The 25,448-nt window shown below is 52.2% G+C and overlaps 2 protein-coding genes across 3 annotated transcripts in view; one reads left to right on the top strand and one right to left on the bottom strand.

Moving 5' to 3' along the window:
- Positions 1 to 9,108, top strand: part of PAK5 (p21 (RAC1) activated kinase 5) — a 115,496-nt gene extending 106,388 nt beyond the window's left edge. For both annotated transcript variants that reach the window (XM_059840464.1, XM_059840465.1), the window contains exons 6-9: positions 1,653 to 1,779; positions 4,728 to 4,853; positions 6,427 to 6,561; positions 7,103 to 9,108. In XM_059840464.1, coding sequence (XP_059696447.1) covers positions 1,653 to 1,779; positions 4,728 to 4,853; positions 6,427 to 6,561; positions 7,103 to 7,258 — 544 coding nt within the window. In that variant the 3' untranslated portion in view covers positions 7,259 to 9,108. The remainder of the gene's footprint in view (positions 1 to 1,652; positions 1,780 to 4,727; positions 4,854 to 6,426; positions 6,562 to 7,102) is intronic.
- A 2,894-nt stretch (positions 9,109 to 12,002) lies between these two features.
- Positions 12,003 to 21,962, bottom strand: LAMP5 (lysosomal associated membrane protein family member 5). Its single transcript, XM_059840466.1, has 6 exons — positions 21,682 to 21,962; positions 21,235 to 21,407; positions 20,920 to 21,051; positions 20,735 to 20,840; positions 19,220 to 19,408; positions 12,003 to 13,150 (listed from the first exon to the last, which is right to left on the bottom strand). The coding sequence occupies exons 1-6, from the start codon at positions 21,719 to 21,721 to the stop codon at positions 12,972 to 12,974; spliced, it is 819 nt and encodes a 272-aa protein (XP_059696449.1). The 5' UTR covers positions 21,722 to 21,962; the 3' UTR covers positions 12,003 to 12,971.
- Between the last annotated feature and the right edge of the window lie 3,486 nt (positions 21,963 to 25,448).

A 25,448-nucleotide genomic window follows, 5' to 3' on the forward strand; every position in this document is an offset into this window, starting at 1 on the left:
GCTAGCACTTGGGGAGGGGCTTTAGCAGCAACACAACTCTCATCCATTACTTCCTAAAATGGAAAAAAGAAAAAACTTCTTTTCCCTGTTTGGTGATCGGAATTGTTGGGTTTGCTGTCATAACCACGTCTGCTCTAAGGGTGATTTCTCCTCACCAAGGTTTCTGCTAACCAAGCCCAAAACATAAGGGGAAAAGCATTTCTATGTCAGAATATTTGTGCTTATGGTGGAGCACATTCCCATATTTCAGTTAATGTCCCACCTTTAAAGCAGGAAATTAGCCAGCACAAGAGCTGCAGTGTATGAACTGCTCTGCCTCTTCTGAGGGGAGACATTAGATTTTACAGCCCTCTTTACATCTGCTCTTTGCTCATCTGCTTCTGATGAGCTGGGTAAAATGAGATAGGGAAGAGGGATTCTTTATTTAATTTCTTCTTCAATGAAAGAAAATTAGAATTTCCACACCAAACCAGCGGCAGAATATTTAGGAGAGCAAGAACAAAAGCAAGGAATTATAAATTAGAAAATTTGTGTTCTCCCCTAGTTAAATGATGCTCTTAGGTCCTACCAAGAGTTGTAACAGGTGTTTTATTTTGAGTGTTAGCCTATGTGCTGAAATAAATCACAGTATTGCAAGTGTTTGCCAAACCATTAAAAGCTCTATCTTAGATGTTTCTGACAGAAGTTTGACAGCAAACAGATGTTCCCAGGACACCACTTCTTAAGAGCTGTCATCTATTTTTTAATTCAAAACAGTCTTTTCTTAACCTGCTGGGTGTTCCTTTTTACATTGCATGACCTTCCCTCAAAGATCCCGCTAAGATACTGCAAATGGCACACAAATTAAAGCAGAAATCTCCACAGGTGCTCTTCTGCTCGTGTAAAAGAGATGCTGGGGACATCAGGGATGGGACAGTGGCACCAGGATGCCCAGCCCATCCCAGACATTGCACCGTAGCTGAGAGAAGGACCCCAGAATGGGGTTTGTCAGCTGTGCACAGAAACGAGGACTCTTGCTTGTTTTTCTGCTGGAATACCCAGAATATTTTTATAGAAGGCATGAAAGTGCTCTCAAAGAGTTACAACCCCAGGGCCTGATGTTTGCCTACACAGTTGAGGGTGGTTTTCCTCATATTTATTCCACACCTGTTTCCATCCCAGTAGGAAGCTTGCTTGGCAAGCAGCGAGCTTCCTGTAAAGAAGGCATTTCTGTGATTTCCAGAGGGAAATCTCTGTGCTTTCCCCGAGGCCCCAGCACATGGCACACTGGGCTTCTGCAGTGCTGCAGGGACGCTGCTGCAGGGCTGGCTGCAGGGCTGGCTGCAGGGCTGGCTGCAGGGCTGGCTGCAGGGCTGGCCCCAGCTCAGCTCCCCTCTGTTGCCAGAAGCAGGAGCAGAGGCGCTGCGGGCAGATCTCCTGCCCGGGGCTGCCGTGGAGCCGTGCCTTCCCCTCCCGGGCTGGGCTGTGTGTGCCGTGCCGGGCTGAGCCGTGTGTGCCGTGCCGGGCTGAGTCGTGTGTACCGTGCCGGGCTGAGCCGTGTGTGTGCCGTGCCGGGCTGAGCCGTGTGTACCGTGCTTTCCCCTCCCGGGCTGAGCCGTGTGTGTGCCTTTGCCTTCCCGTGCCGGGCTGAGCCGTGTGTGCCGTCCCTGCAGGATGAACGAGGAGCAGATCGCCACGGTGTGCGTGTCCGTGCTGCGCGCCCTGTCCTACCTGCACCACCAGGGCGTCATCCACCGCGACATCAAGAGCGACTCCATCCTGCTCACCAGCGACGGCAGGGTGAGCCCGGGCTGCGGCACGGCCCGGGGACAGCGGGCACGGCAACCGGGGGCATGGGGGGACAGAGGGAACCGGGGGCATGGGGGCACACAGGGAACCGGGGACATGGGGGGACACAGGGAACCGGGGGGCATAGGGGGCACACAGGGAACCGGGGGGCATAGGGGGACACAGGGAACCGGGGACATGGGGTGACACAGGGAACCGGGGACATGGGGGGACACAGGGAACCGGGGGACATGGGGGGACACAGGGAACCGGGGACATGGGGGACACAGGCAACCGGGGACATGGGGGCACACAGGGAACCGGGGACATGGGGGGACACAGGGAACCGGGGGACATGGGGGGACACAGGGAACCGGGGACATGGGGGGACACAGGGAACTGGGGGGCATGGGGCACACAGGGAACCGGGGACATGGGGGGACACAGGGAACCGGGGGGCATGGGGGGACACAGGGAACCCAGGGGTGGGTGTGACACACAGGGAACCTGTTAGAGGGTGTGACAAGGGAACCCAGGGGTGGGTGTGACACACAGGGAACACAGGTGTGGGTGTGACACCTGTTAGAGGGAGTGAATAACTTGTGGGAGAGCTGAATCCAAGAAACACAGGCCTGGCCTCACTGGTGGTTGGCATGTGTGCTGCAGGCAGAGTCCTTGGGAAGGGATTGGAGCCTCAGAGGCAGAGGAAACTAGGCAGTAAGGGTGATGATCAGTGCTGGGAGATCTCTCTTTGGACTGCACCACTCCTACCCTAATGCCTTTCAAAAACACTTCCTTTTTACCACACTTAGTTTTCATTTACTTAGCAGTCTCTGTACATGTGCTCTGTTTCCCCAAGCTAGCTGGGAGGCCAGCATCAATCTATGCAAATAGGAAATAATCTGCATTACTCCTGAAAGCCTCCCCAGGTGGTAGGAGGTAGCTTTCACACTTCCAAGATGCTTGATAAAACCTGTCCCACACCTCCATGTACGTTACCTGCTGTGCCTTTGTGTTGTTAGTGAGCAGGGGGAGAGGGGGACAGAATGCTGCACATGGCTTGCTCACTAAACAAAATGGGGTTTGCACACACAAAAAAAATTAAAGGTTGCTCCACTGGCCTTACACACCTGTCTAAGGCAAGACCTGAGGGTTGGACTGAGCCCAAGAGCTTTGGTTTGGAAGCAGATCCAGACCTTCCCCCTCCACAGGTAAAGCTCTTGGCTTCCCAGGCCTGGTCTGAGTCCCTAGCCAAAGGCTGGCCTGTCCAATTTGATGCCCACTCACCAAGGGAGAGGGATTTTCCTCCTGCAGCAGCCACAGGCTGCTCCTCCTAGTCCTGTCAAGGAAAGACAATCCCACGTGTGTAGGAGTTGTTCAGTTGTGATTTCAGTTCATGTTGCTGGAATAACATCTGATCTGTGCTCGGGATCTGCATACAGTGCCTCATTATACTCATTACTCCAGTCCTTATTATCTGCATTGCAGATTTCTTCATGGCTGTGTTGTGCAATTATCTTTTTTTAGAAAATCCTCATCTTTTATGTACTCCAATGAGCAATAGATATGCAAAGCCTCTTGTGCTCCTACAAAAGAAGATTGGGCTCTGCTTCCAAAATATGCATTATTTCTTCCATTCTTCATCCTGTAAACTGAAAAACACATTTAGTGTGGAGCACTTGGCTATTATTGGCTTTGTTTTAGAAATACCAGCAATCATTTCATAATTCTGTTAAAAATAATATCCTAACTTTAAAAAAAAGTAATGTCTGTGCTGAATCCAAAAGCAAACAAGTGAGTGCTGACAGTAAGTCTACCCAGTGCAGGGATTTATGCAGCTTCCCACTCCTGTTGTCCTGGGGCTCTGTGGGCTCCCTCTGTATCCCAGACACGGATGGGACACACAGCCTGGGGACCTGGGCCGTGGGTCACCACTGGACTGGGCAGTGATGGAGGTTAGCAGAATGTCCAGGGAAATCCCTGGAGAGCATCCAGGCCTCCAAGTAAGTACTTGTAGGGGTAAAAAAAAAAAGATTTTGGCCCTAAGGATCCTAAGCTGTTTCCAGAAGGGGGTGATGCTGCCAACCCTCAGACCAGCTTGTTGTGGAATTTTCACCTTGGCATTGTACAGCGACAGAGGGGGGGAGGTGATAATTTTCCATCATTTTTGTTGTTAAAAAAAAAGCAGTCATAAAAGTGAGAGCCAGGCACATGATGCAGCAGGAGCTGCTCTCCGGAGTGCTCGTGTATCCCATAATTTCTATTTCAGGTCACTGCCACAGCTGCTCAAGGACAGTTCTGATTCCCGAGCTGCCAGGCAAAGGGAACAGGTTCACTCTTTGGCAAGGAGTCTTGTTCCCTTGCCTGCCTCCTCCAGCTTTGCTCTCCTGCTGCCTAGAGATGGCAGCTCCTTCAGGGACAGCCCGCAGTGGGAGCTCCTGGGCCTGGCAGACCCTTGGAAGGGGATTTATTTTCTGTGGGTGATGAAGAGGCTTGGGGTGAATGTCACTTGTTTCCCGCATTTTCTGGCAAACCCAGAGGTTGTGCAAACTGGGAGGAACCACAGGGTGGGTGGGTGTCACTTGGAATAGGTGTATCACTGGGTATCAGTGTATAACTACAAGCATGGGGGCTCTGTTTGGAATATTTTGTTTCCTTTTATTTGTAAGTGTTATAAGCCATCCAGCACCTCCACATCCTTTGCTGGTGGAGAGGCAATGGGCTGTGACAGATGACATCAGGAATGAGCACCAGTGCCACTCTGCTACATCTCCCCTCCATTTTAATGAGCTGTGTGTTCCCCAGGCTGGGCTCCCATCCCCAGCCCCTCCTCCAGAGCCAGGCTGCTCTCCTGTCCCAGGAAAGCTCTGCAGCTCCATCCCTGTGGCTGCAGCTGGAGCTGTGCCTTGGAGGGCTTTCTCCTGTTACTCAGGAGGGGCTTTTACTTCTTCTTTTCACAGATAAAATTGTCTGACTTCGGGTTCTGTGCCCAAGTGTCAAAGGAGGTCCCCAGGAGGAAGTCCCTGGTTGGGACACCCTATTGGATGGCACCAGAGGTGATATCCCGCCTGCCCTACGGCACTGAGGTGAGCACAGGGCCACTGCAGAGGGGATTCCCAGCTCCCTGGGGCACTGAGGTGAGCACAGGGCCACTGCAGAGGGGACTCCCAGCTCCCTGGGGCACTGAGGTGAGCACAGGGCCACTGCAGAGGGGATTCCCAGCTCCCTGGGGCACTGAGGTGAGCACAGGGCCACTGCAGAGGGGACTCCCAGCTCCCTGGGCACTGAGGTGAGCACAGGGCCACTGCAGAGGGGATTCCCAGCTCCCTGGGGCACTGAGGTGAGCACAGGGCCACTGCAGAGGGCATGTCCCAGGAGGGGATAGCCCATGTCCCTACAGCAGCCGGGTGAGCACAGCAGGAGGGAGCTCCCAGCCCCGTGGAGCTGTGTCAGGGCTGTGCAGGTCAGGAACATTTGCACAGCTGTGCTAAATAGCAGTGATGACGTTTGCCCCAGAGTGCAGCAGCGTGCCTGGTTTGGAAGTGTTTCCCCAGGATGAGGTTATTAAATGATAACTCCATTTAGCACTCTCAGCAGTGCAGTGCTTTTACATATTTGGGGTGCTGCAGTAAAGGGAGGTGCCCTGATTTGCACGCTGTGGCAGGCCCTGTGCTGCTATTTAACACCAAGCCTGCAGGCTGGAGCTGCAGTCACAGGTGTGCAGTGCTGCCTGTGCCAAAGCAGCAGCCACCTCACACATCCCTCCTGCCCAGCCCGGAGGCACCAGCAGAGCCAGCACACGGTACAGTCACACCTTCACTACTCATACCTGCACAGAACACACCTACCCATCCTGATGGACACAGGGAAGGGAGCTGAGCTGAGCAAGAGCTGCTCCATCCTCACACTGCTCTGGCATGGCAGTGAGAGCACCCTGCAGGTGCTGCTCTCCCCCCAGGATCTGTGCTGTTGGAGAAGACATTCCAGAGATAGTAGCATCAACTATTATTAGCCTATTAATAGCTTAGGGGGATTATAAAGTGGCTGAACTTAGGGCTGCATTAAGTTTCCCCACCAGAAGGGAAAAGGAGAAAAAAGGGATTTAAGCTAAAGGATAGTGTTGGCAAAAGAGCAAAAGCAGAATGAACTGGCCAGGACTAAGAAAAGAAAAAAAAGGTGGGAGCTGAATCACTTTCCAAAGGTGTTACATAATGTGCTGGCTGTAAACAAGCCTGGCTGCAGTGAGTGCTTGCATTTGCCTTGGGCTCTGGAATGGAGTTCCCCCAGCCTTTAAGCTCCAGGGGAACAGAGAAACTGATTGCACAGCAGCCGAGGTGTATCCTGCTCTCCAGCAGCTGCAGGGCCAGCCTGGGGGGGCGTTGGGTGGGGGCAGGTCAGTGCAGCTGGAATGCAGGGCAGCAGGACACAGCCTCTCCGAGGCACGGAGCTTCCAAGGGGCAGCACCTACGGCAGCTGCAGAGCCTGGATGTGAGCCCCTGCTGGTCTGGTCTGTCCAGCCCTCCCTGCTGGAAGGAAAGTCACGGCTGGCTGGGTAAAGACAGAAGATGGATGGTGCTGGTGCTGGCTGGGCCGGCAGCAGCAGGAGCCCGTGCTGAGCCTGCTGTGCCAGCAGTGCCCCTGAGCCCTGCGTTGTTGCAGGTGGACATCTGGTCCCTGGGCATCATGGTGATCGAGATGATCGACGGGGAGCCGCCGTACTTCAACGAGCCGCCGCTGCAGGCCATGCGCCGCATCCGGGACAACCTCCCGCCCCGCGTGAAGGACACGCACAAGGTCAGCCTTCCCTGGCACAGGGCCTGGCACAGGGCCCCTGCAGGCACACCCTGCCCGCCCCAGCCCTCCCTCACACCTCCAAGGGGCCGCCTGGAGCACTGGGTGCCACACAGGGCTCTGTAGGGAGGAGGAGAGGCTGAAGCCGTCGGTCACGGCCTGGTTTGTGCCTGACCCTGGCACTGCTTTTGCAGCCAGTGGTGGCAAAGGGAGCTGGGCACAAACCCAAGCTCCCCGTGCTTCCCACCCTGCCCGAGGACCAGAGCAGCTCAGCTCACCGCCCTGCTGCGGGGGGGTTGGTACATCCATGTGAGCCACCAAAGCCTTTGGGCACCTCCCAGTTTGGGGGTGTTCCCATCAGACCTGAGCCCCCAGCCTGCCTTAATGCTGTTCTGTACCCCAGTGGCACCCAGACACTCCAAACAGCAGCCATGACCCACAGCCCTTCGCTCAGCACAGCTGCTGCAGCGGGGAAGATCAGAGGGTCCCTTGTCTTCCCAAGAAAGCAGCACAGCACACCCCTAATGCCAGTGTGCTCTTCCAGGTCTCCTCGGTCCTGCGGGGCTTCCTGGACTCGATGCTGGTGCGGGAGCCCTCGCAGAGAGCCACGGCCCAGGAGCTGCTGAGACACCCCTTCCTGAAGCTGGCTGGGCCCCCCTCGTGCATCGTGCCCCTGATGAGGCAGCACAGGCACCGCTGAAGGGCCGAGCTTTGGCACGGGGCAGTGCAGAGCCTGGCTCCTGGCATGCGGGACCCGCAGGCAGCAGCAGCAGCAGCAGGAGGAGGAGGAGGAGGAGGAGGAGGAGGAAAGCAGCCCTGAGGAAAGGCCGTGTGTACAGAGATGCCCAGAGAGCAGGCAGTGCTCCCTGTGCCAGGGCAGGAGCAGGCCGGGCAGCAGCTGGGCAGGGCACACCCAAGGCCAGCCCCGAGCCACACAGCTGAGCTTCCCCGCGGGCTGCGGCACTTCTGGCTCAGAAGAACACTTTTCTGACAAACAAAGCACTTTTTATCTCGGCCAGAGCAACGCAATGTATTTTGCAAGAAGTTTGTAATTTTCTGTACAGTACGTTTTGATAACTTGCAGTACTTTGTCCCGTTCCTGTTGTGTTAGTTCAGTAATAAGTGTTACTTAGAGAATTTGAGAAGATGAAGTTTCCTACTTTTTTTAACCCTTTTGAAAACAGGAGAAAGAAAAAAAAAAAAACCCACAGCCACCTTTAGGAAGTTGTAAGGTTTTGCAGAGTTCCCATGGGTGAGGGGGGGCTCATCCCACCCTCCTGGCAGCTGGAAGAGCCGGGGAGGGCTGGCGGTGGTGGGGGTGCCTGCCTTGGGGCACGCAATGACAGAGGCAGCCCCAGCCCTGCTCAGGCTGTCCCCTTCCCAGCCTTGCTGCCCCTCTGTCTGGGTGCCACCCCAGCGGCCTCCCTGCCTGCTGTCACGCTCTGCCAGGCACAGGGGAGCAGGAGCTGCTCCTGCCAGCCCAGAGGGAGCCCCAGAGCTCAGGCAGAGCCCCGGCACGGGAGGGGATGTGCTGCCAGAGGGGAGGAGTCGTGCTGCTGTCTAGACCTTTCTGAATGTTGATGCAACAGTTGACTACTGCAGTACAATTTTGTGTTATTTGTTGGATGACTTTGCATGTTACCTGTAGGCCTAAATAGATTTGCCTTTAAAATTTTTAGAAGTGCTTCATAATTATTTCGATGAGAAACTAATTTTATTTATTAACGATGAGTTGTTTTTAATTCTGTATAATACAAAAGCCATGTTTTTCAAGTTGTTTTTTTTTTTTCTTACTGACCTCATTTTATGGTATCTTTAAGAACCACAAAGCCAACTTTGTGAAAACACAGTTTCTTTCTTATTATAAAATTTCATAGTTAATAAATTAATTGTTATTTATTGTAGTAAATTATAACCAAACATCTAAACCTGGCAGGAGCTGTTGCTTAAAGATCTTCCTCTGGGAGAAAAGAGTTGCCAATAGTAAAGAAGCTCCTTTAGTTCTGCCCTTAAAGAATATTTGGAGGGAGAGAAGCAATTAAAAAAAAAAAAAAAGGAAAAAAGGAGATAAGGATGAGGAGGAGCATGGAAGAGCTGTTCTTACATCAGTGTCTTATCCCCAGTGCTCTCTCTCCCTAGCCCTGTTTGCACATTTGAAGAAGACACTGAAGGAAATGTTTGGCTCCCGGAGCCCACCCAGCAGGGAGCACCCCCAGCCTCCCAGGGCTCTCTTTTGTAGTCTTGACAACTCAGGAAACCAGGCTGCACCAGTCCAGGCAACGGCACAACTTAATACTAGCTACAAAATTACCTTTTTTAACCATCTTTGAATAAAAAAGGGGGTCGGGGGGAGTTTTTTCTTCAATATTCAGCACATTTTATGCTGTACAAGTAAAGAATTTTCTGCAACTTTCTTATCATTAGATACTTTAAACAGTGTTCATCGAGTTTACTGAGAGTTTTGTCAATTTCAAAGGGGTTTTTTTGTGAACACCAGCTACTGGTGAAACAAATGCACATGCAAGTTAAATAAATTCATTAATAAACACTTTAAGTTTCAGTGTGGGTTTTTTTTTCCCATGCGTTTTTCTACTTTATAGATCTGACTCAGTCCCACAGTACTGGACCAAGCAGATAACAAAGGAAAAAAGTGTTCTTATAATATATATATAAAAACATATTCTTATATATATCTATAGTGTTATTTTATATATATAACACAGAAACAAGTGTTCTTATGATATAAACACACAAGATACACGTGTATGATACACATACATATATATAAACAGTGATTTATGCAGCTGCCCCAAGTGATTTCTGAGTGTCAGTGCATTTGCACCTTCCTTTCTCTATCCCCTAAACAATCCCCTTCTCTCTTTGCCTTGCACATCCCCAGTTTTTAGCTCCCAGCTTCCCCAGCAGCACCAGGCAGCTGATGGATCTACAATGTTCTCTGCTCCCTCCAGGTCTTACAGGTGACTGACTGTTGCTTTTGGTTCCTGACCTCAGGAACTACTTCCAAACACGTTGAGAAAATGTAATGCCATCACCTCAAAACAAACAAGGATGTGAAGAGCACCATTGACTCAGAAGCTGAGGCTGATATTCCAGTGAAATGATTCCCACCTGTCACTAGGGAATGGTGGCTATTTCTGAGCTCACAGTTCTAAAACTGCTCCCAGATACTCCTCACCGTGGTAGCAGAGGCCAGGCCAATTACTGGCTAGGTCAGCCCCCTCCTCAGCAATACATCACTAATTTATAATTAAAGTTCTAATCACAAGTACTCTGTAAGTCATTAGCAGCTGCTTTAGTAAGTGCCTCATTATTACAGGTCCTTGCAGAGCTCAGTAGGGTGATAAGGTGTATTTATCCACCTTCTACTGCTGTGTTCATAAACATCTAGAAAGCAAAGCTTTCAATTTGCAGCTCACCCATAAAAAGCCATCAATAAATACAAAATTAAATCACAACAAAGTGCTGCCATGCTGAAGATGCTGCTGCAGTTTGACAGGCAAGAGGGAAGTTGGACATAATCTCTCTCATAAATAATTTTTCATAAATAGGCTTGAAAAGCTTAAAGCAATGGAGAATTCAGATCAATTTTAGTAAATGTGAACAAAAGGATGGGGAGAATGAAAAGATTTTGAAAGGTTTTCATCCAAAAGCTTAAATAACTTTTTTTTTTTCAACCAAGATGCATCAGTCTGGGACAAAAACTGTCACTGACATTAAGTTATTGTTTCTTTTTCCTTTCTTCCCCAAAAAGCAAAAACAGTTCAGCCAAAAAAATATTTTCTGTCAGTTCAGAAAATCAAGAAATTAATCCTTGCATTCCTGGAACCGTGTTCCTAATAGCTTACAGGCACACTCACCCCCTGGAGGGGATGCCAGGTGATTCCTAAGGGAAACCCTCACCTGCCAGGAGAAGCAGCAGAAGCCCTTCAGGCAGGCACAGGAGCAGCATCAGCTTTGGGGGTTTGTCCCCATCCAGTGGCCACTGCCACCACCTCAGGGCTCTGGGGTCAGTCAGGGCCAGTCCCTGCGAGTGCCCTGACAGGGGCAGTGCAGGATGCATGACAGACAGGTCACAGAGCCTTTTTTCCATCTGAAATCCACAGAGATGCTTGGGAGCAGCTCCCTGTCACAGCAGGCAGGTGTGCTCCCGGGAGAAGGCACAGCAAGGGACTGCCAGCAGCAGCAGCTGCACCTGGGCAGGACAGCCTCCCCCAGAGCAGCCACGGTGTGCCCAGCCAGTGCCTCTGCTGCAGCCACAGCCCAGCCAAGGCCCAGCTCCTGCTGCCTTCAGCAGCTCCATGGGAGCCCCTGAACTGCCCCTTCCCAGGGAGGAGGGCAGCCAGGCAGGACTGGGATGGCTCCAGGTGGGGGCATTCTCCCACCTCCCCCCAGCCCCCTGCCAGAAGGGCCTCTCCAGGAGACAAATGGCAGTGGAGGGGCTCCTCTGGCATCTGCAGCTCAGCTGTTGGCTTCCTTTCTGTATTGCATTATTCTTTGGGAGGTCGCAGTGGCAGATGTGCCAGGCTGATGGGAGCTGGCTGGGAGAGCCTGCCTGGCCCCAGGGCAGACAAGGGTGAGGAGAACAAAGCTCCTCTCTATTAAGGATGAACCTTTAATCCTTTTATTCACCCTCCTGCTACCCCCTGTTTTTTTCTAACTGCCTCTAAAAGAACCTTTTCTTTTTTAATTACCAGCTTATTGTAGGCAGTGGCACTTGGTCAGTCTAAAGCTCACCCAGGACCCTTTCAGTGCAGTTCTAAAGGAAAAGGGCAAAGCCTCAATCATCGTTAGTGCCATAATTTTGCTTTTTGCATCCAAATGAGAAAACAGCTGAGCATAACACAGAAATGAGACCAGGAACAAGGCAGGACTAATGGAAGGCTTATGCTGCATCCACCTTCATCAAAAAGCCCATAAATTTTAGAGGAGATACAGCATTAAAGAACATTTAAGTTTCTTCTCTTACCTGTTTCCAACACTGAGATTACTATTTTTGATTGAGTTTTAAGCTGAAAGAAAACAATCAAGCTTCTGAATTAAATCAGTTTAAGAACAAGGAAGTGCTTTCCACACCCTGAATTGACAGAAGGCCTGGACTAACTCCTGCTGAAGTAACACTGGAGCCAAGTGGAGCCAGAGGGCTCAGTGGGACTTGGACTGTACCAGAATAAAACACATCACTGCCCACGCAACACACAGGAAAAACAACCAAAAGATAGAAGAGACTTAGGGACAACCAACAAATCCCAGAACACTGAACCACCACCGTGTCTTCACCAAGCCATCTGCAGCACAACCACTGCTGGAAATAAATCCTACATGTGCCATGCACTCAGATGATGCATTTGGGTTCTGATTCCATTGGTACCATGGAGTGAGCACAAAGCATTACTTCATTTCAAATTAAGAAGGCAAATCAAGCATTCTGTATGTACATGTTTTAATTAATTTTAAAAATCGTCTACATTTAAGGAGAGATGTCAAGGGTTCCCTTATATTTTTTCTGTTACATTAGATTATACCTGAATAATCTGCATAGTAACTTTAACAATACTGTTTTCTTTTTCTCTTTTTTTTTTGTTTTGTTGTGAAAATTATCAGTTGCAGGTAGCAATGTAACATCTCAACCACAATCACAATACGTGCAGGATGCCCAGCCAGAAGCATTTCTCAGTTGACTTGCAGTAGCATGGCACTTTATAATTTGTGTATCAATACTTTTTTCTTTTTTTTTTTTTTTCTAAGTTTACTTCAGATGTGGCTCAAGAAGCAAAAACAAACTTTCTTCACCCAGTCTCAGGTGTGGGGTCAGCTCCACAGCTGTGATCTGCTCCACTGGAGTTACTGACCTTGAATTTATTTTTTTTTCCCCAAAGCACACCTGCATTTGCCTCCATGCTTTTCTTAACATGGGTGCAAACTTGGGGATGTGGTTTGAGTCCCTTCAGAGGGCCTAAATGAGCCCTGTGCAATGGCTCTGTCTCCCAGCCCTGCTTCCTGCATGGACAGGAACGTGGAGGGCTGAACGCTCCAAAGGTGATGCAGGGGGAGGTAAGAACCTCTTGGGATGGGAAAAGGGGGAAAAATAAACAAAACAAGAAAGCTAATTGTGCTCCCAGTGTGAAACTCCGACACGTGAAGCGTTTCTGTTTCCAGATGATCAGCCCAGCTGCTTAAAGAAGGTATTCAAACCACCTACAGACACCTCAGACACTGACTCTCCTTACAGAGGCTGTGTTAAAGCCAAGCCTTAGCCTGAGTGTCTCCATGAAATACCCAGCAGTAGATGCTGTGAATACCATCCCTTGCCCCCCAGAACCTTTCCTCACCCACAGAAAAAAGTGCTTTTGCTTTTTCTACCTGATCAGTGCTCGGCCTGCTCGGTGCTGCTCCTAGCCCATGTGTTTGTACTGAGATCTGTCCCGGGGGATCTGCACCTGGCTGGCTGTCAGCTTGTGGTGGATGTGGTAGATGCCGAGGGTGACCACGATCACCAGCCCCAGGATCAGCCCCAGGATCAGGGGCAGCGTTTCCTCCAGCTGCTCCTGCTGGTCCACCGGGCACTTGTGCTCTGCAGGGGAAGGAAGAGGGAGAAGGGATCTGGCTGAGGCTCTGCAGGGGAAGGAAGAGGGAAAAGAGGAGGAAGAGGATGTGGCTGAGATGCTGTGAGCTGTGGCTCCCCGGTCATGGCTCTGCACAGGACAGAGCAGCTGCAGCTGCCTGCAGAGCCCCAGGGAGAAAATCAATTGCTTGGAGCAGAGTGGAATCACTCACAATGCAGGGAGAGGCTACACCTATCAAAGCAGCCCATGCACTGGAAAAACACTTCCATGCCCATAAGGTCAGCCCTCTCTGCCACACACTGATGGCCTTGTTGGGAACGGGGCAGCCAAAGCCTGAGGTTCCTGCGTGCCCAGAGCTGCTTTGTTTATTCAGGCAGAGTCTGGAGAGGCCTCAGCATCAGTAAGGCTTGAATTCTGCACCAGACTCACCCTGCACATCACCCAGAGAGTCCCCCTCCATCTGCAAATTGGCAGAGGTCCAACAGCAGCGCTGCCCCTCTCTGTGAGCTCCCAGGGACAGGGCTCCAGCCCTGGCAGAGCACACACGTGTGTGTCTGTGTCAAACAGCACCCCAGCACCCCACACTGTCCACCAAATACAGCAAAGGAGCAGCAGAAGCAACGTGAGCCCTGCCAGTGTTCTCATCTCTGGCTGATGAGGCTCTGCCACAGCCTGATAAACCACTAGAAAACAGTGATACAACGGGAAAATACTTTTCTGTTGAGCTTGGAAAGGCCACTAAGGTCAGGAAACATGGTACACTGGTAATCCTGATGCACATTTTTCCCCACAAGATTGGTGCTTCTCCATGCTGATGGACAGGCAGGGCCCATGCTGCTGAGATGGGGCTGCCAGGCTAAAAAGAAGAAAAATGCCAGTTCTGGGGGAAAAAAAGGGTACGTGATACAGGAAGGACAATTCTCTGTCTTCATTGTATTAGAAATGTGCTGAAAACAATGACAACTTTAAGGGGGGGGAAAGGAAAATAGAAAAGCTGTGTGTTAGATGAACAAATACAAAGGGCACCACCAATTCCCCCTTTGCTTAAGTCTGTCCAGATGGGTCCCCCGGGCAGCTGATTGCAGAGATCTGCAATAACCACGGAGAGCAAACGCTCCACAAATCTAACAGCATGTGGCAAAGAGCTGGAGAAACCCAGAGAGCCCCAGGCCCAGGCAGGAGGTGACAGCAGGGACCCATCTCCAGCGGTGCTGGCACCTCCAGGAGCTCCACCATGTCCTGGAGTGCAGCCTCCTGCCAGCCATGGCATCAGGAAACATTTCAAGCCGTAAATGAGGTAAAACAAAAAAAAAAGCAAAAGTGGAATGTTATCTACCACACAAGAATGTCCTTTTCAGTTCCAGTGGCTCACTGTTTCACCAGAGGAGTGATTAATCACCAGGACTGTGGCACAGGCAACTCAGCAATTGCTGCAATGCAGGGGTTTTGTTTGTTTGTAGTAAGGAGAATGGGGGGAGAAATCCTGATGATCACTTAGCTCCCAAAATTGGGTTTCTAGTGCTCTGTGGAATTGTTCCCAGTTGAGGATGCTAAGGCCTGAGCAGCTCAAAGGGAGACAAGCCCAGGCTGAGCTGACTGCAGGAAAAGGCACTCACGGGGCAGGGCTGTGGGGCCAGGGCTGCTCTGACCCCCCTCCCCACAGGTACAGAGCAGCACCGTTCCCATGGGAAGGATCCAAGCTCCAGGAGCTCCTGTGCACCCCCCACATGGCTGCAGACAGGCTCTGCTGAGGTGCCAATCAGCACCAGATCACTCTGGCTGGACTCTGACTTTTGCTTGGGAAGTGGCTTAGCTGAAACCCAAGAGAAGATGGAAAGAAAGCTGCTGGAAACCCAGCTGAGAGGATTCCCAAACACACACCAGGTTTTCCTTGCCCCTTTCCCCAAACAGGAACGCTCCAGGAGAACAGGCTGGACGTGGGGGGCTGCAGCCAGTGGAGAAGGCAGAGCTAAAAGCACCAGTGCAGAAAACAGACCCAGCTCTAAATCACCCACTTGTAACATTTGAATTCCACCAAAGCAAACCGGCTGCAGGGCACAAAACACGCCAGAGGACATGGCAGAGATCCACAGTCCACAGAAAGCCACGGCTGTGTTTAAGGGTCTGTGTCACCACTCAAAAAGGTGTCAGCTCCTGCAAGCAACCCAGGAAGGGAGTTCTTTATCCTGACACTATTTTAAAGAAGAATAAAATAAAATAATAAAGAAAGCGCCAAGCAAAGCTGTCAGTCTCCAGCAGCACAGCCCCAAACCCAGCTGGACCCACTGCACCTCCCTGGGCAGAGCAGCTGCCTCTGCCCTGCCCACACCTGCTCCTCACCAGAAACCTCCATTTTCTCCTTTTGGAGCAGACCACCAAAGCCTGGGCTCTTTGGAGGCTGCAGGGGGAAGGGGAATGGGGGGATCCAGCAGGCACTGGGAAGTGCAAAGCACAAACACATCCGCAGCAGAAGTGAGGCTCTCTGGGTGCTCACTGCTAGGAGGGTTAATTCTCTATTTTAACTTTAATATCATGTTAATCCACACAATTTTATGACAAATAAAAATACCTTCATGTTTATAACAAGGTATCTTAACATTTAAACAGCATTTTTCACCCCAGGAATTCAAATGAAGCATTTTTCACCCCAAGAATTCAAAGCAAAGGCACTGAGGTCCACAACACAGCAGGAAGGCAGGTGGGCAGCAGGTATCATTCCTGCTCCATCAGCACAGGAAAAGGCAAAGGGGGAACAGGAGGAGAGAAGGGTTTGCATCAAGTCCATGGCAGACAAATTTGGATGTTCAACCCCCTCAAGTATGGGTAGGCTAATGCTTGACAAACAGAGAACCACTGCACTGGGAACAGCTACGATTTCAAAAATAATGGCCCTGCAGGAAAGCAGCCCTTTCTGTCAAATTTTCCCCAGTATTCTGCTCCAGGTCCCAGGAACCCCGCATTTCCCAAATTACTGGGGTTTACCCTCAGTCCAGGGAAGCAAGAAGGTCCCTGGCAATAAGGAGGAAGTTGGGGCGATGCTGGGAGCCCTGCTGCACCCCGAGCACGGCGGTGCCACCCCTTTGGCAGGGGGCTGCCAGCCCCAGCCCCTGCCCCGTGCAACACCCACTGCAGAGGGATACAAAGGAGGTTCAGTCAGGTGCATTCCTCGCTGCTCCTTTGTCTGTGCCTCCTCCCAGGCTCACGTACTGCCACGGTTTCTATGGTGAGCGCTCGCCCAGCTCCAGCACGGGCTGTGAAACCACCTAAGAGCCCTTCCAGGATCCTTCTGCAGAGCACACACGGCAAACACCCCGGCAAAAGGCACAGCGCCCTCCCGCAGGCACCGGCACCAGCCCGAGCATCAGCACAGGGACCGTCCCGGGGGAAAACAGCCCAGCTGTGTCCGGCATGCCAAGGTCTCTGGGATTTTGAGATGGGAGGTTGTAAGTAAGCACTTAAAAAAATTAAAGAAAGAAGGACCAGGTGCTTTGTAAAAAGTGGCTGCATACCTTGGAGCAAAGGACTCTTGAGAAAATGTGGCCCTCAAGTGGGAGGTCACAGCTCCCTCTGAGCCACCCCAGGATCCCAGTCCCTGATTATCAGCTGTTATATCCCTTTGTGTTACTATTTTTCATCATATTGCTTTACATTCGAATTTTAAGACATAAAATCAAAAGACCTGACACTTTCTCTGGGGTTCTTCCATCAGTTTAAATCTTTTCCCACCCTCTTGATCCAGCTCTTATTTTACTCATCTTCTAAGCTGAAAAGTGTACACACACTTTTCCCTATTATTTCCCTATTATAAAAAAAAATTAGCAAAGTCTGATTGAAAAAAACTTCTGCTGCTTCTCTATTGAAAAATAAAAATGTAAATAAATAAATGTGGATTTGTGAAGGTTGGAAGCAGTGTCTCAAAAAAAAAAAAAATACTCTAGCACATGAGTTTAAGCATTCAAAAAAAAAACCAAAGACAGTCCAATCAATCCCTACAAGCTTTTTAACCTATCTGTGCCTGACAGTGTCAGGACTAATGAAGAAACCTTTTCCCCATTTCTTTGTGGAAAAAGGGGCCCAACCCTCCGATGTCTTGGTGATTCTTCTGCTCTAGCAGGTCTCTTTCTCTACTCCAAAATATTTTAAAATGTTCTGTAGCTTGTTCATAATTAATAGGAATTTTACCTAATGGGAAATTAATGAAGCAAAAAGGAGAAGGCTAATTACTGTAATTTGAGATTGGCAGTGGTTCTGAGAGCCCACAAAGGATGCTGCTCTGCCATGCGTGTGCCGAGGACGAGCTGGGCCGGAGGGAACGCGGCGCTGGGAGAGCGGCAGCGCCCTGGACAGAGCTCCATTGATAAATCACCTCCCTGCACCCCTGACCACCCCTGCAGGTGCTTCTGCTGCTCAGCTTCCAGTGGCATTCAACAAAAAAGGAGTGTAATTAAAAAATGAGAGCAACAGCTACAGAAAACCCCACTGAGCTTGACAAAGAGAGAAGCCATGCTGTCCTCCAGAGGAGGAATTCCCTCCGTGTGTTTAAAGATTGCTAAAGCAACATCATGTCTTTGTGCGCTGGAAATAAGAAAAGCCCACCAAACTACAGCAACAAAAGAGAAAACAAAATAGAAACAAATTTGTTGCCTGACAGGAATGAGCATATCATGAAAAGAGCAGGTAGATTCCTTTGGCAGTGAGGCCCGAGTTGGTTGTTTTAACTGGGAGCTCTAGGACTTCATGGGTTTGGGGGAGACACAGCCTTGCATATTTTAAACACGCTGTTCTCAGCCCCCAAGGTCTGCCCAGCCCAACCCAGAGTGCAGGAATCCTGGATCCACACGAGGAAAAAGAGGGTAAAGCTACACCAACCAAAAAAATTACAGCAAACTATTAAGTTCTACTTTTTTCTCCCTGTAAATCTAAGAAAAATGTGGTACTACTTTGATACAAAAACACCCTGCCCACGGATAAAACCTACTCAGTATTACACTGGCCTTGCTGTGAGTAATTCAGGCAGGCAGAGCTCTGCCAGCACATGCAGCAGCACGAATTTACAACATCAGTGAGAGGATGGGAGTCGTGAGTGCAACCACTCAGCTCTGCAGTCAGTGCTGGGCTTTCATTGTGTTCCAAAACATTTCCCACTTGCAAAATAATAAAGCTCCACGTTTTTAATGCTAGGCTTGAATGCCACCATTTTCTAACTCATTATTAAAAGAGTTGGCCATTACACATTTTGTTTGCACCTGGTTACAATAACGGGCTTCACTAATTATAGTGCTAAGGCAGCACTATGGAATGGGACTGGTCTGCCCTAATCCAGGTATGACTACACTGCCTCATTCAGCCTGATGGGAAAGCCGAGGGGGAGCCAGGGAGGAGGAGCACCATGGGTTCCTTGGGATAAAGGAACCTGAGACTGCAGGAATCCTGTCCCACGGCAGCATTGCTGCAGGCTCCAGTACAACCCTTTGATACAAAGAGCATATTTTCACTCAGGTTTTCCTTTCTCCAGCACAGATGTTAAGGAATCCCAGAAGCAGAATGGCATCCCGTGTGTTTGGTGCTCGAGGAGCCTCACTGAGGTTCCTGTTACACTTCCTTCCCCCTCACAGTGGGCATTAATTAAACTGGAGCCAGGAACGTGCCCTCCCAGCAAACCCTGCCACTGCAGCCCCAAGCTTCCCCAGCGTGCAGCAGCCCTAAGGAGCCCCTGGGGCCTGCTGAAGCATTTTTGTGTGGCAGGAGACACCTCAGCCTTGCAGGGCTCCCCAGGGATGCTGCACTGGGGCTTGCTGGCAATCTGGCTCTATAAGTACCTACAGAAGCCAACGTACATACAACCATAGCCCGTGTTTTGGCAGCCAGGCTGAATTTGTAAAGCCTTTTGGGGGGGCCACAGAGGCAAGGAATGGGTTGGAGGGACTGCAGGGAGCCCTGGTAACAGGCTGAAGTGAGGGGAAGGTGGCCCTGGAAAAGGTGGGACCCAAATTCCTTCAGTAGGTTGCAACATCACCAAAGGCCGTGACAGCATCAGCACCTCGGGGATGCAGGACGTGCCTCTGCCTGCTCCTTACCTTCACTGAAGACAAAATCCGCGGGGATGTCGAAGGGCTGGAGCCGCACTTCCGACAGCAGGAGCTGCACGGACTTCTGGTGGTCGCTGGAGACGAGGGAGATGGTCTGCTGCGCCTGGCACTCGTAGGACCGCCCGGCAGGGGTCACCAGGGCCGAGAGCCGGTGCGAGCTGGCCGTGTGCTTCCCGGCTGGCCAGGGGACACACACGGGTCAGGCCCGGCCCCGAGGGACCTCAGGAACAGAGGCAGAGAACCGAACGCGGGCGTGACACGGCCGGGGCGCAATGCGGCAGCAGCACCCAGCTGCTCCGGAGTGTCCTCCCGGGGTGGGACCCGGCTCTTGTGGGACACCCGAGCTGCTCCACAAAGCGCAGAGCTGGCCCTGCTGCCGCCAAGCTCGGCTCCTGTCACAGCGCCTGGAGTCCGTAAGGTGAAACGGTGCCGTTCACAGGCACTCAGGGTGCAGCCCGGGACTGCGGCTGTGCTCCCCACATTTGGCAAACACCCACTTCTGAGGCTGCACTTGGCCTCTGAATCCAGGTGGGAAGGAGCGGTGCCATCGGGGACCAGCCCGCAAAGCAAGGCAGGCCACAAAGCCCTTCCTGAAAACACAACGGGACCGTTTCACCCAAGTACAAATTAGAGAAAAGGTTCTCCCATCGCACCGAGCTTGTTTTGCAAGCCAAGGCCGACTGCGGCTGAGCCAGGTGGAATGAGGGGTATCTTCCACCTCCCGCTCTCCTGCAGCCCTTTGTTCCCCTCCAGCAGCACAAAAAGGCAATCAGTGCTTCACACGGGCAGGGGCTGATGCGGCACGGCCAGCTCCGTGCTCTGGCGACTCCAACAGTGGGAAAAAGAGCCCCAAAACCAGCATGTCTTATGGCAACAATTCTAATCGCCCTAGTCACTGGAGTTGGAAAATCCTGAGGGAGAACTATTTGCAAGTGACAATATTTCATTTTTCAATTCAAGACAACACATTTCTAAGCCGAAATGAAATAAAAACAAAATGAAAACCAAAAGAATGGAAACCCAGAGAGAAAAGAGGAGGCTGCTGTGTGCGGAGGTGTGCAGGGGTATGATACTAATGTCAATCTCAGGTATCTTTGGGGAACTGCTGCTTTTCCACCTATTCAACCATCATCAGAATTAACCTCAAAAACAATCTCCCCACAGGAAAGGAGATAAGCTTTTCCAGCCCAGGTGTCTCCCTGGTCCACCCCTCGGGCCCTGGGTCCCACAGGACAGCGCAGCAAACCGACAGAGCTGGGCTCTCCCTCCCCCGGCAACTGCGGTGATTAAAAACACGGGGGGAAAAAAAAACAAAAAACAACCCAGCAGAGAAAAAAAAAAAACTAAAACACGCGGTTTAAACCCGGCAGCTAGTCCTGCCTTTGTCGGGAGGATTTGGGGTTTCCTTTTCCCGTAAGCTACATTTAGGAGCAGCCCGCGGAGCGCTCCCCGCGCTCGCCCGCCCGCCGGGATCTCCCTTAATCCCCGAGCCCGGGCGCTTACGGCTGACGGCATCCTTGAAGTAGGTGCGCTCGGAGGTGTCGTAGGTGAACTGGATCCGGCTGAGCTTCCAGGACGCCTCGGGGCCCCGGGACGTGTTGTGCCCCTCCTGCCGAGACAGGGCCGGTCAGGACCCCGCGGAGCCACGGCGCCGCCGGCCCGGCTCCCGGCGGGCGGGGAGCCCGTACCTTCAGGAAGGAGAGTTTCAGGGTGTACGCTTGGTCCAGCCAGGAGAGCTCCAGCTCCGACTCGTTCGTGCCGCACTTGCCCTTCATCTCGGCGCCCCGCGACAGCGGGATATCGGCTTGCTCCGTGATCAGCTGCAAAAGGGAGCGGGGCTCAGCGGGGCGACCCCCGAGTCCCCCCCTCCCTGCCCCGGCTGAAAATCCTCGGAGGGAATAAAGGACTTTCCCAAAGTACCGGCAGATGTGTGCGTGTGTGTGTGCCCTGCCATCCCCGGTCCTGCCGGAGCCCCGGACCCCCCCGGGCCGCCCCCCACTCACATCCACATAATTGCTGGCCCACACGTCGTAGGGGACGATGAACTTGGCGGCGAATTCGGCCATGAGACACGTCGTCCGGTTTTCCCGCACCACGAAGATGTCCTTCTCGGGGTTAGGGGAGAGCCCGGAGAGGTTTTCAACTTCTTGCTCGGCGGCCAGGCGAGCCGCGGCGTCTGCGGGCACAGCGGGGCTGAGCGCCGGCAGCCCCGGCAGGGCGCCCCGAGCCTCTGCCGCTCACCCTAACACCCCCCGCCACCCCCGAGCCCGCTGGAGCAAGCTACTCTATCGCGACGGGGCGTTCCTGTCGCGACAGAGCAGGTGGAGGCGATGTGGCAGTCGGTGGCGGTGATGCGAGACCGGTGCCGTGACAGCGCCGAGCCCGTCAGCGCCAGCGGCTGCCTGGTCGCGACAGGGCTCCGTGTCGCGACTCGCCACCCAGGTACTCACGCAAGATGAAAAGCAGCCCCGGGAGACGCCCCCCGGCCATTCTCCGCGCTCGGTCCCGGCGTGGCAGCGGTGGCTGCAGCTGCTCCTCCGAAAGGTCCGCTCCGGAGAAAAGAAAAAAAAAATTAAAAATAAAAAGGGGGGGGGGGGGGGAAAAGCCGCACACCTCCTTCCTCAGGAGCCTCAGAGGCTGCAAAAGCACTCTGCTGCGGAGTGGCGGGGAGGAGGGACGGGGAAAGTGTGTGGGTGTGCGGGGAGGAGGAGGAGGAGGGGAGATGCCGGCGGAGCTGATGGAGCGCCCACGCCGAGGGACGGGGCGTACGCGCAGCCGGGAGGGGAGGAGGGAAGAAGGGATTCCCCCCCTCCGGCGCCGGGCCCCGCCGCACCCGCGGAGGGGCTGCCGGGGATCCCCGCGGGGAGCTCGGGCCGCCCGACGCGCGGCTGGAGCGGAGCCGGGCTCACCCCGAGCGCTCCCCGCTGCCCCGGCGCTGGGAGCGGGGCCCGGACCCCCTCGCCCCGGGTTTGTGGCGGCGGTCCCTGCCGGAGAGGCCGGCGGGATGGAGGAGGGGATACCTATTCCTGTGCCGGCTGCTCACAGAGCGTCACTAATTTTGTGAAGGCGAACAGCTGCTCCGCGTGTTAATTTAGGAAGAAACGTGCAGTTATTTTTGTGCGGCAAGGTCGGAAGCAAAGCCGCATCCTTCTGTGAACGGCTATCGGCACACCTGAGCTCTAAGATGTCACAAAGCCCATCGCGCACCGTAACATAAAACCCAACAGCCCGAGAAGGTGCTTTAAAACAGAAAGAACACGGCCCGTGCAGGCGTTTTTTGGGGGGACAGGCAGGAGGAGCGCCTCGGAGGTGGGACAGGTGCCAGCTGAGCCGGGGCACTCCGGGTTTTGTCCCTGGCTGGGTCAAAGGTGCGAGACAGCGAGGCCCGGCGCTGAGCGGAGAGGGGGCTGCGGGCCGGGGCGAGAGCACGGGGGGCTGCCCGCCCCCTGCCCTGCCGGCTCCGGGCCCCTCAACTCCGAGCCAACGCTGCGCCCTCCCTGCCTCGCTGCCAGCCGGGCCAGGGGCGGCGCTGGCCCCCGGCAGGAGCGGGCGATCCCAGCCCGGCTGCGCCGCCGCTCCGTGCGGGGAAGTGCGGCCGGCTCCCGTGCTGCTCCCTTGCTCCGGTGATGCCACGATGAAATATTTCTTCCCCCCTCTCACCGGGACCTTTTTTTTTTTGGAGCTTTGACACGCTGCCACTCTTGCCCCGGGACCAGGAGCACTTCCAAATATTTACGATTCACAGCGACATCAGTCCCAGGAGCAGCAGGGATGAAGGGCCCTACACTGAGGACGTTTTTTTGGTAAAAAGCCAAAGGGACAGCAGCGATTCGGAATGATAGCATTACTGGATTCACTACCAATCCACATTTCTAGTTCAGGAAAAGGCCTGGAGGAAACAGTCCAAGGTTTTGCAAAGCAAGACATTGCAAGGTGAGTTTTGATTGTGGGCAGCTGCCCTTTCTCTGTCAGGGCACACAGGTGCAGAGAGGAGCTTTCTTGCTGGGAAATGGCTTTTTTAAACAATAAAAACTGATACTAAAGGAACTTTTTTTTAAAACTATAATATTGAAATTTCTTTTCTGCTTTCTGTAGATATTAAATACATTCTAACCATTTCCTTCTCTCTTTCTTCTGCTTCATGATAAAAAGCCATTCCTGCACACCCCCAAATACAGTCAGACCTGTGTCAGTTGTACAGGATTAACCTATGGGTAATAATTTCAGGGGACTATATAAAGGGAAAAATATTTAATCTTCTAGAAAATATAACCTTTGACTGTAACAAGCTGTATTTCTGTGGTGATTTTAGTGCCTGGCTTTCTCAGGTCCTACACTGATGAACTCAGTGTTTGACTACCCTTTATTTCCTTCTCTGCTCCACTATTTAATTTCCTGCCTTTTTGAGGTTTCTAGGTAGATTTCAAGGCCCAAAATACACGATTCTGAGCAGCCACCCCTGCATCCAGCCTGGGCAGAAGGGTCCAGGGAGCAGCTGGGGGAGAGCAGCTGTGCTGGATGCAGGGGCAAGGCTGCCCCAGAGCCCAGAACTGTGCTCCCCCAGCTGCACAGCACAACAAAGCCTTCAGCTCCAGGGACAATTGCCACTTCCAGCCTGCAGAGCTGCCTTCATCCTGCTCTCAAATAAAAGGGAAAGGCCTAAGACTTCCTAGCACAGAGCAACCCCCAAAACACAAGAGCAGAAAGGTCTCATCCGAGCGAGCCAGGGCAGCACCAGCCACCCTGAAATGCTGCATCCAGGGACAGTTTATGGTCCCAGACCAGGCCCTCTGAAACCAGCCCTGCCACCTGCCCCTACCCCCAGCTCTGGAGGCCACCTGGGTATCTCTGAATCCCCCTTGCTGCCCCCAATGACCAGACATAACAGCTCTTACCAGCCTGCTCGAAGGGAGCACACAGCAGGGGGACAGCCAGGCTGCAGGGCTGGGACCACTACTGACACAGCCAGCAGGAGCAGGGCTTTACATCCAATGGTGTTTGCCACTCGCAGCTGGCTTCACAGGCAGCACCTGAGGGTGGTTTTGGGTGATTTCTTAACTGCATGCAGGTGGTACAGGGGTTAAATAGGCCCCACCTGGAAACAATCACGTTAACGACCAACCCCCAAATTCCAGGCACTGAAAGAATAGCAGGCTGCCTGGGTGTCAGGACCCTCCCCATCACAGCTGAGCTGAATTCATCTGAAGCCATTCAGAGAGGGAAAATCTGCCACTTCCCTCCATGAAATTTCACTGAAGTGGAATCTATCAGCCCGGCAGGGAATGACATTTTAAACTGCTTTAACTCAGTATCAATGTTCAAATTGATTAGCCTATTTCATCTCAATGGAAATTCTCACCTCATTACATTAGCGGCCAAACTTCAAATAATTTTTGAATCAAATACTGCTTAAACAGTGTTTCAAAACACTTAGCTGACAAAATTCATCACTTAATTTCAAATTACTGCCTGCATTTTATGCTAAATTGTCAATGGATGAAATAGGTAACAGTGTAGGGAGCTGAGCCTGGCAGCTGAGGTCTCCTACTTCAGTTTCACAGAAGGCCATTTTCCTGTCTGAATTGATGGATGTCTCACTGCTGGCTGAGCAGGGAGCACAGTCTCAGACAGAGGTTCTGGACAGTATTTGCTGTCCTTCCAAAACCTGTGTTTTCCCCTCAGGGGATGGGATGCTCCCCAAGGAATTAAATAGGCAGGTTTGATCTTCTCAGGGACATGCCCTCCATTCCCAGTGGTTTCTTTAGCAGGGCTTTCCAGCCAGGCTCTACATGAGCTTAAGATGCTTCACCATCCAGTTCTCTCCATACCTGGTCTGTCATTTGCTCCTCCTTACAGGCTAAAAACCAGGGCAGTAGGCAACAGTGTACAATTCCAGACCACAGCACTGTCTCCACCAGCTGTGTTTTAGAGGACATTTTTAATTAAAAGAAAAATCACCATAAAAATCCTGTCCAGCATGCTCTGAAAACATTTCTGCTTCCACTTCCAACCAGGACTTGAGCCAGGCTTAGAGAGCGGCTCTCAGTACACAACTTGTCTTTTAAAACATTATAAAGGACCAGGAGCTTTACAGGCTGTGGCATCAGAATGGGAATTCTGAATACTCATCACAAGTCTGCTCAAACCCTGCTTTAAACACCTAAAGATTCACTGACCTCTGTCTCAGTTGCTGCTACACTGCACTCAGCTTGCTGCA

The sequence above is a fragment of the Haemorhous mexicanus genome, chromosome 3 (assembly GCF_027477595.1).
Source record: "Haemorhous mexicanus isolate bHaeMex1 chromosome 3, bHaeMex1.pri, whole genome shotgun sequence".
In the NCBI taxonomy this organism is placed as follows: Eukaryota; Metazoa; Chordata; class Aves; order Passeriformes; family Fringillidae; genus Haemorhous; species Haemorhous mexicanus.

Bases quoted from the DNA above. Each gene is read 5' to 3' on its own strand.
- LAMP5 (XM_059840466.1), bottom strand. From the start codon at position 21,721: ATGGCCGGGGGGCGTCTCCCGGGGCTGCTTTTCATCTTGC. The intron at 21,408-21,681 runs GTGAGTACCTGG...CTGTGCCCGCAG, and splicing joins GGGGCTGCTTTTCATCTTGC to ACGCCGCGGCTCGCCTGGCC. The intron at 19,409-20,734 runs GTAAGCGCCCGG...TCCCCTGGCCAG, and splicing joins CTTCAAGGATGCCGTCAGCC to CCGGGAAGCACACGGCCAGC.